Raw genomic sequence first — 14,877 nt, 5'->3', positions numbered from 1 at the left:
GTTTGATGTAAAGAACCTCAAACATTTGCTGTATAATCATTTGTTAACTATTCTATTAATAAATGCTATTTTTTTTAAGTCATAAGTGTAAATGTGGGGGAAAAGAGGGAGCTTTACATCCCTCTTACAGGCTTCTTTACTGTAAAGGTATAACACATCGCTGACACATTACGGCCAAAAACACAAATTGTGGGAGTAGTATCTTAAATTCCGTGAAATAAACTACTCTCCTTTTTCTATTATAGTTCTTTTATAGTCTGCTTTGCAGTGTGAGCTTAATAGAGCTTTCGATGATAACGAACAGATGGAGATGAGACTAGATTATCTGTGAGAGGATTGGCCAGTATCCAGCATTAAAAAGGAAGATAATAGGTGACGGTCAGGGACAAAATAATGCCACTGGTGCAGGCCTCGCTGCTACTCTGCTCTGTTCCTCGGCATGGCCTACAGAGCCAAGCGCTACAGGTATCTAAAACCTCGGGCAGAAGAGGAGAGGAGAACAGCAGCAGAGGAGAAGCAGCAGCAGGATGAACTGAAATAGACTGTAAGAGAATTTGCAGAAGCCCAGGATTACAGCATATTAAAGTGAGACATTCTACAAGCCTGCTTGTCTCCAGACCAGTGGTGGATGAATAAAGTTTTCTGTGGTATGCGGAGTAGGGGGAAGGGGGAAGAAAGAGAATAGAAAACTGAGTCCATTACATATAAGATAGTAAATATTACTTCATAAAAAATATGTTATATAGGGAAGCAGCAGTTAGCGTAATGGCTATGTCGCTGGACTCCCACGTAGTCGACCGCGGTTCGTGTCCCGGACCCGGTGGCTTAAAACTCACGCCGGGCGCGTGTGCGTGCGTGCCCAAGATCCCGAGAGGAGAATGGAGGAGAAGGGATTGCGACGTGACCATCCCCCCTGGGGGGTGATTTCTCGCTTTCTGTCTCTATGTCTCTCTCTGTCTGGCGAGCGCACGCGCCCTACAGTGAAAATCTCTCCAAAAAAAAAAAAAAATGTTATATATACACTATTGAACATTTGCTTTTTACCATGTCTTGCAATAAAAACCAGTATGAAAACAACTATCTGATCCAAATTTTGGGTCAAGTCCTGTACCTGAGCATCAGTATGTTATAGGCAGTAATTGAAAGACAACCATGTGAGCATATATATTCCAGGCTGTTTTTGTCTGCTTAAGGGTAAACAGTCTTACAAAATTACACACCAAAAAAAAAAAAAAATTACAGTGGCTCAAGATTAATCTTTTCTTGGGACCAGCAGTTAGCGTAATGGCTATGTTGCTGGACTCCCATGTAGTCGACCGCGCTTCGCGTCCCAGACCCAGTGGCTTAAAACTCACACCGGGCGCGTGTGCATGCATGTTCACGATCCCGAGAGGAGAATGGAGGAGAAGAGATTGCAGCGTGACCATCCCCTCTGGGGGGTGATTTCTCACTTTCTGTCTCTATGCTTCTCTCTGTCTGTCTGGCAAGCGCACGCACCCTGTAGTGAAAACCTCTCCAAAAAAGAAAAAAAAAGATAAAAAAAAAAAAAGATTAATCTTTTATTTTTTTAAATTGTCAGAGGGCATGTGTACTCACAAGAGATTGAAAGAGAGAGTGAGTATTCCCAATGGAGCATATTCATACTGTAATTCTTCTTTCTCTGTTTCCTGATCCTGTCAAAATTTGGGGCATAATTGAACATGTTCCTGGTTTGTTTTTCAAGCTGCCAGGGCCAGGACTATAACAGCACTTAACCACTGCACTATGGGGCTGGCCCTTAAGATGCATCTTAAATAGCAATATAAAATTACTTAGAGTCCTAAATAAAGGGAGATACCAGGAGACTTCAAAAATGTCATGGAATAGTGGAATTCAAGTACAAGTTTATTGAGACCAGCAGTTAGCATAATGGCTATGTCGCTGAACTCCCATGTAGCCGACTAAGGTTCGAGTCCCGGACCCAGTGGCTTAAACTCACGCCAGGCACGTGTGCATTCATGTCCAACATCCTGAGAGGACAATGGAGGAGAAGGGACTGTGGCATGGCCATCCCCCCAGGGGGTGATTTCTTGCTTTCTATCCCCCTGTCTCTCTGTCTTTCTGGAGAGCACACACGCCCTATAGCAAAAACCTCTCAAAAAAAAAAAAAAAAAAAAAAGAAAAAAGAAAAAAGTACAAGTTTATTTTGGTGCAAAACAATTTTAAAATCCATATATAGTTTTTTCGCAATACACACTTTCCATGAACTTCCTGAAGACCCCTGTATCTACCTTGGAAATGATTTTGAAACAACACACGAAATAAGATATTATTGAATATCATCATCATAATAAAAAATAATATTCTGGCCACTAGGATTGGCCATAAAACACCAAGTGCTGCATGAAAATTAAAATGTTACAGTAACTCTCAGCAATTCTAGAAAAGTAGGAGAAAGAGTAGAATCACAGAACTTTAAGAAGAAAATAAAATAGAAAACTCAGCACGGCTACTTTTTTTAAGCAAAAAGAAGAACTTCCACAAAGAGCTGTGTTACAATTTTCATTCAATTATTTTCCATGATTCAGAATTCCAAAATATTTCAAAATATGGCATTGTTACATAAGATTATATCTAGCGCAACACAGCCTGGTAAGTTTGTGAGAGTTAAGCTTTCTAGTTTAAAAACATATTAGTCACATGTCATGAGAAATTATTCTTAGAACCCCAACTGACTTGAGAAACAGTTATTATAAATGACAAGCAGCACGTCCCAGGGGTATTCTGACATGTTAGTCTGGATCCTGGCAGCACTGATCATCTTTTCACGAGTTACTCAGCATAGAGTTAATCTATGGATTCACTGAAAAAGTCATGACATATTTTCTATGTAAAAATGCACCATGACTTTTCCAACAACCTAATACAATATTTAAGATACTTAGTGATCTGCCCGAGCAAACAGATCAGAGTATGTCATATGCCCACTCACAAATTTGATCTGAAATTGCTGCAACAAACTTACAAAGCTAAACTATTATTTTATGGCAGGAAAAGTACACCGATAATATTCCAGGTTGACATAAAAACACTAACTTATCTTTTTATGGGCTAAAATGCACATTTAAAAAAATTAAAATTAGCTAAAAGAATTTTATAAAAAGTTTTAGATGCTATTGGTATAGCATGTTTCCAGAAAGATGGAGTAGACATACTTTCCCCTACCCGTGAAGTACAGCTAAAAATTTAGGATATTATATAAGGCTCTGAAAAAGTAAGGGAAAGAAGGCAGACTGGCTAGGAACTTAGGAACCCAAGTTCCCAGGGTTTCCTTCGGGCCATATATAGTCCAGTCTAAGTACTAGAAAAACCTGTAATCTGGAAATGCCAATGGGTATAGACAAAAAAATACACCCAAGAGAAGTGCTTTCTCAAGAAAGAAAGGGGCCCGGGAACCAGCAGTTAGCGTAATGGTTATGTCGCTGGACTCCCACGTAGTCGACCGCGGTTCACGTCCCAGACCCGGTGGCTTAAAACTCATGCCGGGCACGTGTGCGTCCGTGCCCAAGATCCCGAGAGGAGAATGGAGGAGAAGGGATTGCGGCATGACCATCCCCCCTGGGGGGTGATTTCTTGCTTTCTGTCTCTATGTCTCTGTCTGTCTGTCGAGCACAGGCGCCCTATAGTGAAAAACCTCTCAAAGAAAAAAAAAAGAGAGAAAAGAAAGAAAGGGGCCACAGAGTATTATGGTTGGCTAGTTCTAAAAGTTAAGGATATAGGGAAAGCAACAATAAGATTCAAGATCTCAAAGCCACTGGAAAGATTCAGGAAGAGTTTCAGAGAATCTTAAAAAGCATGCATATATTGTCCCTAAATCTTAAATCACTGAGACTATACAACTTAATAATAGAAGGGATCAAATTAAGATTATATTCCTTGGGGTAGGCAGGTGGTGTGATGTAAGTTAAGGTACTATCTCCCACACGGCTTCTTATGGTTGGGGTCCCGGACCCAATGGCTTGAAAATCACACTGGGTATGTATATGTGTGTACTCAAAATCCCAAGAAGAGACTGGAAGAGAAGGGAATGTGTCATGGCCATTCCCCCCTGGGGGTTGATTTCCTACTTTCTCTCTGTCTCTCTCTGTTGAGGGCACGTACCCTATGGCAAAAACCTGAAATAAAATTACATTCCTTTTTAAGGAACTCCAAGTTTTGCTGGTTTTGTTTCACAACTAGGTTAAACTACTGTGCTTAAAACTGCATTATGGAGTAAGGGTGGCTATAATTTGAACCAATTTTTGAGAAAATTTAAAAAGTTGAAAAAACATTTTAAAAACACCTCTTTGAAGACATCTAAGAGTTTAAAAATAAAACAAAAGAAAACAAAAAAGCAGCAAAGAATTATGGGGCAATACTGGGATAGAAGGAAACCCAGAACATCTAAGCCTGGCATTTGAGGCTGCATTTCCGCCCAGGGCCATCTACATTTCTAAAAGAGGCAACTGACTGTGCTCAATTTCACTGGTTACCAGGGAAATGCAAATTAAAACTGCAGTGAGAGTCTACTACACATACCAAAATAGGTAAAAATCGAAATGGCCAATATCGAGTAAGGATGTGGAGCAATATAAACTTTGATATACTACTGGTAGGAATGTAAATTGCTACAGCCACTTTGGAAAATCGTTTGGTATCATCTGCTACAGTTGAACATTTATGGGCTATGACTCAGCAATCCTAACAGGTATATATAGTCATCCCTCAATATCTGTGGGGGATTGATTCTCAAACCCCTCTCAGATACCAAAATCTGCAGATGTGCAGGTCCTTATATAAAATGGCATAGTATGTACATATAACCTACATATGTCCTCCTAAACTTTAAACCATCTCTAGATTACTTATAATACCTAATACATAATGTAAAGGCTATGTCAATAGTTGTTATACTGCATTGTTTAGGGAATAATATTTTTTAAGTCTACGTGTTCAGTACAGATGCAACCAATGTTTTTCTAGTATTTTGGTTCTGCAGTGAAATGATTCTGTGGATGCAGAACAACAAACACAGAGGGCTAACTGTACTTAATGGAAATGTATGCATATATTTATCAAAACACAGATATGAGAAAGAATATTCACAGCACCATTATTAACAGTAGACTAAAGTTGGAAACAATCTAAATGTCCATCAACAGTAGAATGAATAAATTGTGGTATAGTCATATAAAAATTATATTCAGTATGAAACTGCAGCTTCGTGCAATATAAACAAATCCTGCAAGTATAAAGTTGAATGAAAGAAGCCAGATGCTGATTCCACTTAGGTTCAAAATAAGCAACATTTCAGATAGTCCTATTCAAAATCAGTAGTGATTATGAAGACAGTAAATGGGATAACGACTGAAAAGAAAGGTAAGCGGTTCTGGAAATAGTCTACTCTTGACCTACCTTAGGGATCAGCAAATTATACCCATGGGCCACACCTGATTAACTACATATTTTGTATGGTCATAAGCTAAGGATATAGCCTTTACACTTTTTTTTTTTTTTTTTTTGGCCATAAGGTACCTGTTCTTACCAGAGAGAGAGAAAGAGAGAGAGAGACAGTGAGAAATCACCCCCTATGGGACATGGCTACCCTGAAATCCCTTCTCCTCTATTCCCCTCCTGGGATTTTGGACACAAACACACAGACGTCTGGCATGATTTTCCAGCCACTGGGTACAGGACTCGAACCATGGCTGACAATGTGGGAATCCAGTGTCTTAATCTCTATGCTACCTGCTGACCTCTAGTCTCTACATTCTTAAATATTGGGATTTTTTCTTTTTTTACTACTTTATGATGTGAGGATTTTATGGGTTCAGAAATAAAGCTTTATTAGAACACAGCTGCATTCATTTATGTATCATCTAAAGTTGTTTTGGTTTTTTTGTGTGTGTGCTATGACTACAAAGTTACGTAGGTATAACAGAGATTATATGAACTCCAAAGTCTAAAATGTTTAATATTTGGCCCTTTACTTTTCTGTAAAAAATTTTAAAATGCCACCCTTGTTATTAGTTTGTTCTGCTATAAGAAAGTACCGCAGACTAGGTGTCTTATAAGCAACAAAAATTTATATTTTACAGTTCTGGAGACTGGAAATCCAAAATTACAATGCCAGCACAGTCAAGTTCTAGTGAGTGCTACCTCTCAGAATGCAGACGGCACTGTATCCCCACATGGCAAAAAGAGAACTAGAGTGCTCTAGGGTGTCTTTTATAAATATGTTAATACCATTCCTGAGAACTCCCATCCTCATGAATAAATCACCTTCCAAAAGCTGTACCTCCTAATATCACACTGGGGATTAGGATTTCAACATATGAATCTAGGGATACACAAACATTCAGTCCATAATACCATGACTAGGTAGTATATGGAGGTTTTAACATGAATAAATTTTCTGAGCTGTAAATTTTTTTAAAAGAATTATTTAATTTTATTTTATTCATTGTCATTATATTAATTCTTGACTTTTTTTTAAGTTGACCAGGGAGAGAGACAGAGAGAGAAGGAAAGTGAGAAAGCAAGCTGCCGGGTCTGAGACTCAAACCGTGGTCTGCCATTTCTAGCCCCCTCAACCACCATGCCAGTTGCTGGTCCTTGAGCTGTTAATTTAAAATCTGATCTATACATTTATAATTCTTTGAAGTATGTATGCATACAAAAAGTTTTTTTAAACTTGCATTCTTAGACTATGCATTCTAAAAATGAAAGAACTGAAATGAAAAATGTGTTTCACATATGGAAGAGCAAACAGAGAGGTCTTCACAGACATCACTTTTTGTATATGCTCCTCCAACCTCTTAGGTTTTTGTCTTGTGTTTTTAGGGTAATTTTAATGGACTTTATTTCAGGTGCACAGGATGGCTGAGGTAAGTTACCTGAACACTGATAACTACTTTCATTACTTACAATAAAAAAAGAAAAATACGACTCCTTTCTTTTAGAATGAAGAGAAAGCATAAAACCCTTTCAGTGGCAAAGGACTGTTTGCCATATACAATTAATTGAAATTAAAATCTGCAAAGCATTGCTTCTAAAGGACATTCATTTAAACAAGGCTCCTCAACCAACAAGTGCATATCAGAATCATGAGGTATTTTCAAACTCCAAGGCTATGGGGAACTATTGTTATTACTGGACCTCTAACAAAGGAGTTCTGGGGTAGCACTGGCTGGTGTTATAGAAGTGGCTATGATCTATAGTTACAGTCACTATATGATTTTTATTACTATGCATTAAACTCCACATTAAAAAGTAGTAAGATAGGTAAAAGCAGCTTGCTCTTTCAGACATGTAAATTAAAAATAACAACACACACTAGAAAGACATACCTCTCCATTTTCAAATGTTATTTCTCGGACAAGAGGAACGCATTTATCTTGAATCCAATTGTAAGTCACATCAAAATTTGTCATGGATCCCAGATATACCATATCTGGAGCAGAATGCTGTTATAAAAACAGGGGGGGAAAGTAAACAAATATAACCTATATGGCAAAAGTACATTCTTAAATCCATCTATAAACCCAAAAAATCTATAGGAGTTAAAAAAAAAAAAAACATAAAACATGAACATTCTGACAAAGGGCAAAAAGCTGATAATTCTATAATTACCAGGGACCTGACAATCCAATCTGTGATGCCTAGGCCTTCTGCTTTTCCTTGGATTTAGGTCAATTAACTATTTATCAGTATCTTTACCAAAGGTATATAAGTAATGTGGAAATAACTACCTAAGTAAATTAAGTTAGCTATTCCATAGAGGTGAAAATGTTAAAAATAATATGGAGAATGAAAAAAACTTGAAAACTACTATGTCAAGATGCTACACAGATCTAAAGGATGGCTATCTCTACTACAAATTACCTACAAGTCTGTCTCTATTAGGTCTTTGAGAAAGTCATGACATATTTTTTAATGTTTTTCTATGAAAAAATACATCATGACTTTTCTGAGGACCCAGTACATTCACTCGAAAATCAATATTTATAAAATGGTGAATAAATATAATACCTAAAGGTAACTGAGTAAACTTACTATGCCTAAGCACAGTTATGGGCACTTTGTGTGTTGATTCACATAATCCTTCCCAACATCCCTACATAGCAGGTATAGTACGGTATTACCACTCCCTACTTTTACTAATGAAGAAACAGATGCACAGAGAAGCTAAAAACATTTTTAGAGTAATGTATCTAAGAAATTGGCAAATTAAGCATTCAAACCCAGAAATTCTGATTCAAAAGCACATGCTTGGAACAACCACGCTACAGTGGGAGACACTGTATTGGATTTTGATAATCCAGAGATAAACACACTATGCACACTACTACCAAGAAAATGTTCTTGCAGAAAAAAAAAAAATAGGTAAACACCTATGTGAATTCTGAAGAGGAAGTAAGCATTCTTTTTCTTTTATTTTTTTAGAGAGAGATTTTTACTATAGGGCGTGTGTGCTCACTAGACACAAGAGACCGAGAAACAGAAAGCAAGAAATCACTCCTCAGGGGGATGGCCACACTGCAATTCCTTCTCCTCCATTCTCCTCTCAAGATTTTGGGCACACACACACCCACGCCTGTGTGAGTTTTAAGCCGTTAGGTCCAGGACTCGAACTCTAGTCAACCATGTTGGAGTCCAACAATGTAACCATTATGCTATCTGCTGGTCCCAAGGAAGTAAGCATTCTAAGCAAAAAAATTCCTTCATCCGAATACATAAAAATTTAAAAGTTTATTGTGTCAAAACATTGTAAATACAATAACATTAAGAAGAAAACTGTGAATTGAAAAATATTCATAGATTTCTACTTTTATATGTATAAAAATCTTGCAATGAAAAATTTGCAAAAATTTGAAGACGAATCCTCAGGTCAGTTTGGGATAACACATACTACACATTTTTCCCCTCTCAGTTATGACTACCACCATCAGAGCCTATAAGCTAATTCTACGTTTAGATACACTTAAAACTTCTTAGCTCAAGGATTAAAAACAACTTAGATGCTCCTGGGACCAGCAGTTAGCATAATGGCTATGTCGCTGGACTCCCATGTAGTCAAAAGCAGTTTGAGTCCCAGACCCAGTGACTTAAACTCACGCCGGGCGTGTGTGAGTGCGTCCCCAAGATCCCAAGAGGAGAATAGAGGAGGAGGGATTGTGGCGTGGCCATTCCCCCTGGGGGGTGATTTCTCACTTTCTGTCTGTCTCTGTCTTTCTGGCAAGTGCACACATCCTATGGCGACAACCTCTACAAAAAATAAAAAAAAACAACTTAGATGCTCCTAATTATATGACAAATAACCAGGTAAACTTATGCCACAGAGGAATTGAGAGCTTGGCTAAGTATGATTCAGGTAGGGGCGTGGTGGCGCCCGCCCTATGGCTAAGTATGATTCAGGTAGGAGTGATGTGCATGGAACACTAAAACATTTTTTGAATTTGCTCCCAGACTGAAAACAGAGCCTCTCTTAGAAAAGGCCCGAGGTTGAGACCAGCAGTTAGTGTAATGGCCCAGTGGCTTAAATTCACACTCGGCACGTGTGCGTGAATGTCCAAGATCCCTAGAGGAGAATGGAAGAGAAGGGATTATGTCATGGCCATCCCTACTCGAGGGTGATTTCTTGCTGTCTCTCTGTCTCTGTCTTTCTCGCAAGCGCACACTCCCTATAGCAAAAACCTCTCCAAAAAAAAGAAAAGGTCCAAGATTTAGGAGATTACAATCCCTGCTCTGCTGCTAAATGCCTGTGTGATTTTTAGACCTCTATAGCTCCTTCTTCATTTTGAAAGGTTCAAACTTACACAAGATTATGCTTCAGGTTCCTTTATGTTCTAAAATTCTATGAACATTAACATATATAGAACTATAAACTATACTGCACATATATTTAAATCATAGCTTATCACGTGCACCAAGAAACAGCAACTTACCCCTGGTGGTTTGTAAATTATGTTGTCTCCACTATATCTTTCTGGTTTTGAAACATCTCTAACAAGAAGGAAAAAAAAAAAAGTAATAATATATTTTTTAGAAGAAAAACAATACCTGTAATATTCCTGAGTGAGCAGAATTAACTAGTTATTTTGAAATGTATGGATTATCAAGAGCTAAAATACATACTTACTTGTCCATCACCTTCCCTATTTATAAGGCTACGTAATATCAACAAGAGCACATACTTAAAGGGAAAAAAAATTTGAGAAAATTTTAGTTAGCTATTTTTGTGACTAGTATTTAATAAGTTTAGATTAAACTATTTTTGGATCCAGATATCTTTCTGGCAACTATGTTCAAGGCCACTGATTTGATCACACAGACTAACAATACATATTATGTGCTTTTAAGTCAGACTCTACTATGGATTTTCTATTTCTTACTTATTGAGAACAGAACTTCTAAAAAACAGGTAAGAGAGAAATAACCTCCATCACTAAAATATAACTCTATAAATAAACAATTTTTTATCTGCTCACTGTTGTTTCTTATACCTAGTATAGTATCTGGCATATAATGGGTCCTCAAAAACATTTAGCATATGACTTTTACAATAAATTCTAAATCAAGGGGGTAAATTTGTCTCTTTCTAAATTACTTTGAGACTACTTAAACATTGCTTTATCTCCACTTTCTTTTTTAAAATTTTTTAAAGATTATTTAATTTTATTTATTCATTTATTTTAATTTGACCAGAGAGAGGAAGAGAGAGAGAAAGTGAGAAAGCAAGCCGCCAGGTGTGGGACTCGAACAGTGGTCGGCCATGTGGGAGTATCCAGCACCTTAACCACTATGTAACCTGCTGGCACCTATCTCCACTTTCTAACTAGTGTAGTCTAGGAGATAAACACAATGAGTACAACCTAGACTGATGACTGGAAACAAAAATGCAAGAAAACGAGAATATGCTTCATTCATTTATTTATGCATTTAATAACTAGATGCTTCTTTTGTAACAGGCATCATCTTGGCCCTGGGTATATGACGATACTTCTGAAAGGTCATGGAGAGGCCAGCAGATAGTGTAGTGGTTTTGTCACTGGATTCCCATATGGCCAATTGTGGTTCAAGTCCCAGACCCGGTGGCTTAAAACAATGCTGGCATGTGTCTGTGCATGCCCAAGATTCCAGGAGAATGGAGGAGAAGAGACTGCAATGTGACCATCTTCCCTGAGTGGTGATTTCTCACTTTCCCCTTCACTGTCTGTTTCTCCAGCAAGTTCACACATCCTAAGGCAAAAATCTCTATTTAAAAAAAAAAAAAAAAAAGTTCATGGAAAAATGGAATTTCAGGAAGTTTATTTTGGTGCAAAAAAATTTTAAAATCTATGCATAGTTTTTTCTCTTTTTCTTTTTTTTCTTTGTAATTTTGTCATAGGGCATGTGTGCTCACCAAAGAGACAGAGAGAGGTTCCTCCATTCTTCTCTCAGGCTATTAGACAAGTATGCACATGCACACATGCCCAATGTGTTTCACACACGGTTTTTCATAACACATGTTTTCCATGATTTTTTTTTGAAGACTCTCCTTCATATAGTAGTGAATAAAATTAACAAAACCCCCTCTCACAGAACTTGGATTTTGGTGAAGAAAGACTAACAAGTAGGTATATTTATTTCAGATGGTAAAAAAAAAAAAAAAAAAAAAAAAAAAAAAAAACAAGAAGAAAAAATCCAACAACAATAAAAACTTGCTAAGTTAGCACATAAAGAATGACAAGTTTCAGGATAGTACTGCTACTTTATATAAGGTCATCAAGAAAGGACATTCTGATGAAATGACTTCTGGGAGAAACACTTCCAAATATAGAAATGAAAGAGCAAAGACCGTTCCTGAAGTGTGCGTACAGGCTTTAAGAAATAGCCAAGGCTGGGACCAGCAGTTAGCGTAATGGCTATGTTGCTGAACCACCATGTAGTCAACCGCGGTTTGAGTCCTGGACTCAGTGGCTTAAACTCACACCGGGTGCATGTGCGTGCGTGCCCAAGATCCCAAGAGGAGAATGGAGGAGAAGGGATTGCGATGTGGCCATCCCCCCTGGGGGATGATTTCTCGCTTTCTATCTCTCTGTCTCTCTCTGTCTTTCTGGCGAGTACATGCGTCCTATAGCAAAAACCTCTCCAAAAAAATAGCCAAGGCATGGTTGGCTGGAGAGCACTAATGAATAGTGTGGGGCCGGAGGAAGTGTTTCACCTCATTTACTCTGTACATACTGCTAATTCTTACAGTAAAACACATACAAACACGCAAACAAAATCTACAAAAGCATTTAACCAACAAAGAACAAAGGTCACAAAATGGAGAGGACAGAATATGCCAGGTATCTGGTTCTACTCAAGATAGCAATGACAATTGAACATAACAGTATGATAAGTCAATAAAAAAAGAGAAATAATGGGGCCAGCAGGTGGTATGGTGGTTAAGGAACTAGATTTCCACATGGCTGACCATGGTTCAAGTCTTGGACTTAGCAGCTAGGAAATAACACTGGGTATGTGTGCGTGTGTGCCCAAAATCCCAAGAGGAGAATGGAAGAGAAAGGATTAAGTTATGGCCATCCCCCTTTGGGGCATGAGTTCTCACTTTCCTTCGTACAGTCTCTCTCTGGCAAGCACTTGGGCCCTATGGCAAACACCTTAAAAAAAAAAAAATTTAGGGAACCAGCAGTTAGTGTAATGGCTATCTCGCTAGACTCCCACGCAGTCGACCGCGGTTCATGTCCTGGATCCGGTGGCTTAAAACTCACCCCAGGCGCATGTGCGTGCGTACCTAAGATCCCGAGAGGAGAATGGAGGAGAAGGGATTGCGGTGTGACCATCCCCCCTGGGGGGTGATTTCTCGCTTTCTGTCTCTATGTCTCTCTCTGTCTGTCTGGTGAGCACAAGCGTCCTATAGCAAAAATCTCTCAAAAAAAAAATTTAAAAGACAAATAAATTGCATAGAAGTCAAAGATAGTTGAGATAATGCCCAACAAGAAGAAAGGAGTAAGGACAAAATCATAAAAATTATTCCATTTTGAGAAAGGATAAACAGGAGATAAAGTGAGAGTCAGAAAAATAAGGGTCAAACCAGAGTGACTCAGTTTAAATTAAGTGCAAACAAAGCAGAGAAAGAATAGGGCAGTTCAGTGTCATATCCATCAGAGAAATTGATAAGGGTTAAGATGAAAAAAGACACTGGATTTGGTCATTAAAAAGTCATTCTGTGTGGGGCCAGCAGGTAGCGTAGTGGGTAAGGTGCTAGACTTCCCCATTGGTGACCGTGGATTGAGTCCTGGACCCAGAGACTTGAAATTCTTGCCAGGCATGTGTGCCAAAAATCCTGAGAAGAATGGTGGAGAAGAAAGTGCAATGTGGCCATTCCCCCTAAAGGGGAATTTCTCACTTTTTCTCACTCTGCTTCTGTCTCTCCAGCAAATGCATGTGCCCTTTGGGAAAAAAAATCTCTCTTAAAAAAAAAAAAGGCACTGGACTCCCACATGGCTAACAGTGGTTCAAGCCCCAGACCCGGCAGCTTGAAGATTGAAACTCATGCCAGGTGCATGTTTTGCATGCATACCTAAAATCCTGAGAGGAGAATGGAGAAGAAGGGACTGTGGTGTGGCCAGCCCCCACGGGAAGGGTAATTTCTGACTTTCCTTCTCTCTGTCTCTCTCCAGCAAGCACACATACCCTGTGGCAAAAACTTTAAAAAAGTAAAAGTCATTTTGTGACTGCACAGAGAGAAGTTTAACTAGAGCAATGGAGGTAAAATCTTAAGAGAGGCTGAAGTTTTTTCACTAGTTAGACAAAAAATCAAGGATCAATATGAAAAATGTAGGAATAAAAAGAAAGGCAAGATACAATAAGAATTTAATACAGCAGTCAAGCTGACCCACTAACACACTCTCAATTAAGATACTTACCCAAATGCAGAAAGGAAGGCACAGTCATCGTGCAAAATATTTGCTACTCTTTCAAAAACTCTGTAGTGGTCTGAATCTTTCTGCTCAAAATATCCAATAATATTTCTTTTGCTGCGCTGTAAAGGAGATATCTAATTACTTTCAAATATATATAATTCTATAAACATGCTATTTCATTTACTGCTTATTCTGGTTCTAAAGCTCCAGGTAATATGCAACCATCTCCAGATGATGACTATAAGTGCTTATATAAGCTTTTCACATCTAATCATTAAAGAATACACTGTATTAAAAGTGATCTTGGGCTGGTAGGTGGCATGGTGGTTGGGCACTGGATTCCCACATGGCCAAACACGGTCAGAGTCCTGGACCCGGTGGCTTGAAAACCACAACAAATAGACAGACAGATAGATTGATACATAAATGTTTTAAAAAATTAACTACTGGGACCAGCAGGTGGCGTGGTGGTTAAGGCGTTGGACACTCCCACATGGCCAACCGGGGTTCGAGTCCTGGACCTGGTGGCTTGCTTTCTCACTTCCGCTCTCTTTCTCTCTCACCATCTGTCTCTCTCTGGTCAAATTGAAAAATCAATTAATGAATAAATAAAAAATAAAATAGTTATAAAAAAATTAACTACTAAAATGTTATTATAAACATGTCTATCACTTTAAAATATCAAGAAACAGATAACTATTGGGAACCAGCAGTTAGCGTAATGGCTATGTCGCTGGACTCCCACGTAGTCGACCGTGGTTCGTGTCCCGGACCCGGTGGCTTAAAACTCACGCTGTGCGCGTGTGTGTGCGTGCCCCAGATCCCGCGAGGAGAATGGAGGAGAAGGGATTGCGGCGTGACCATCCCCCCTGGGGGGTGATTTCTCGCTTTCTGTCTCTATGTCTCTCTCTGTCTGTCTGGCGAGCACATGCGCCCTACAGTGAAA

The 14,877-nt window shown here is 38.7% G+C and overlaps 1 protein-coding gene across 1 annotated transcript in view; it reads right to left on the bottom strand.

The window, feature by feature from the left end:
• ERP44 (endoplasmic reticulum protein 44) overlaps positions 1-14,877 on the bottom strand; it is a 95,504-nt gene that overhangs the window by 26,861 nt on the left and 53,766 nt on the right. The window contains exons 6-8 of the mRNA XM_014582767.1: positions 13,935-14,050; positions 9,966-10,023; positions 7,368-7,484 (exon numbers count right to left, since the gene is read on the bottom strand). Coding sequence (XP_014438253.1) covers positions 7,368-7,484; positions 9,966-10,023; positions 13,935-14,050 — 291 coding nt within the window. The remainder of the gene's footprint in view (positions 1-7,367; positions 7,485-9,965; positions 10,024-13,934; positions 14,051-14,877) is intronic.

The sequence above is a fragment of the Tupaia chinensis genome, unplaced genomic scaffold (genome assembly GCF_000334495.1).
Source record: "Tupaia chinensis unplaced genomic scaffold, TupChi_1.0 Scaffold143795_1, whole genome shotgun sequence".
Classification (NCBI taxonomy): domain Eukaryota; kingdom Metazoa; phylum Chordata; class Mammalia; order Scandentia; family Tupaiidae; genus Tupaia; species Tupaia belangeri.
The sequence above is the reverse complement of the archived record's forward strand: the minus strand, read 5'-3'. Positions and strand labels throughout refer to the sequence as shown.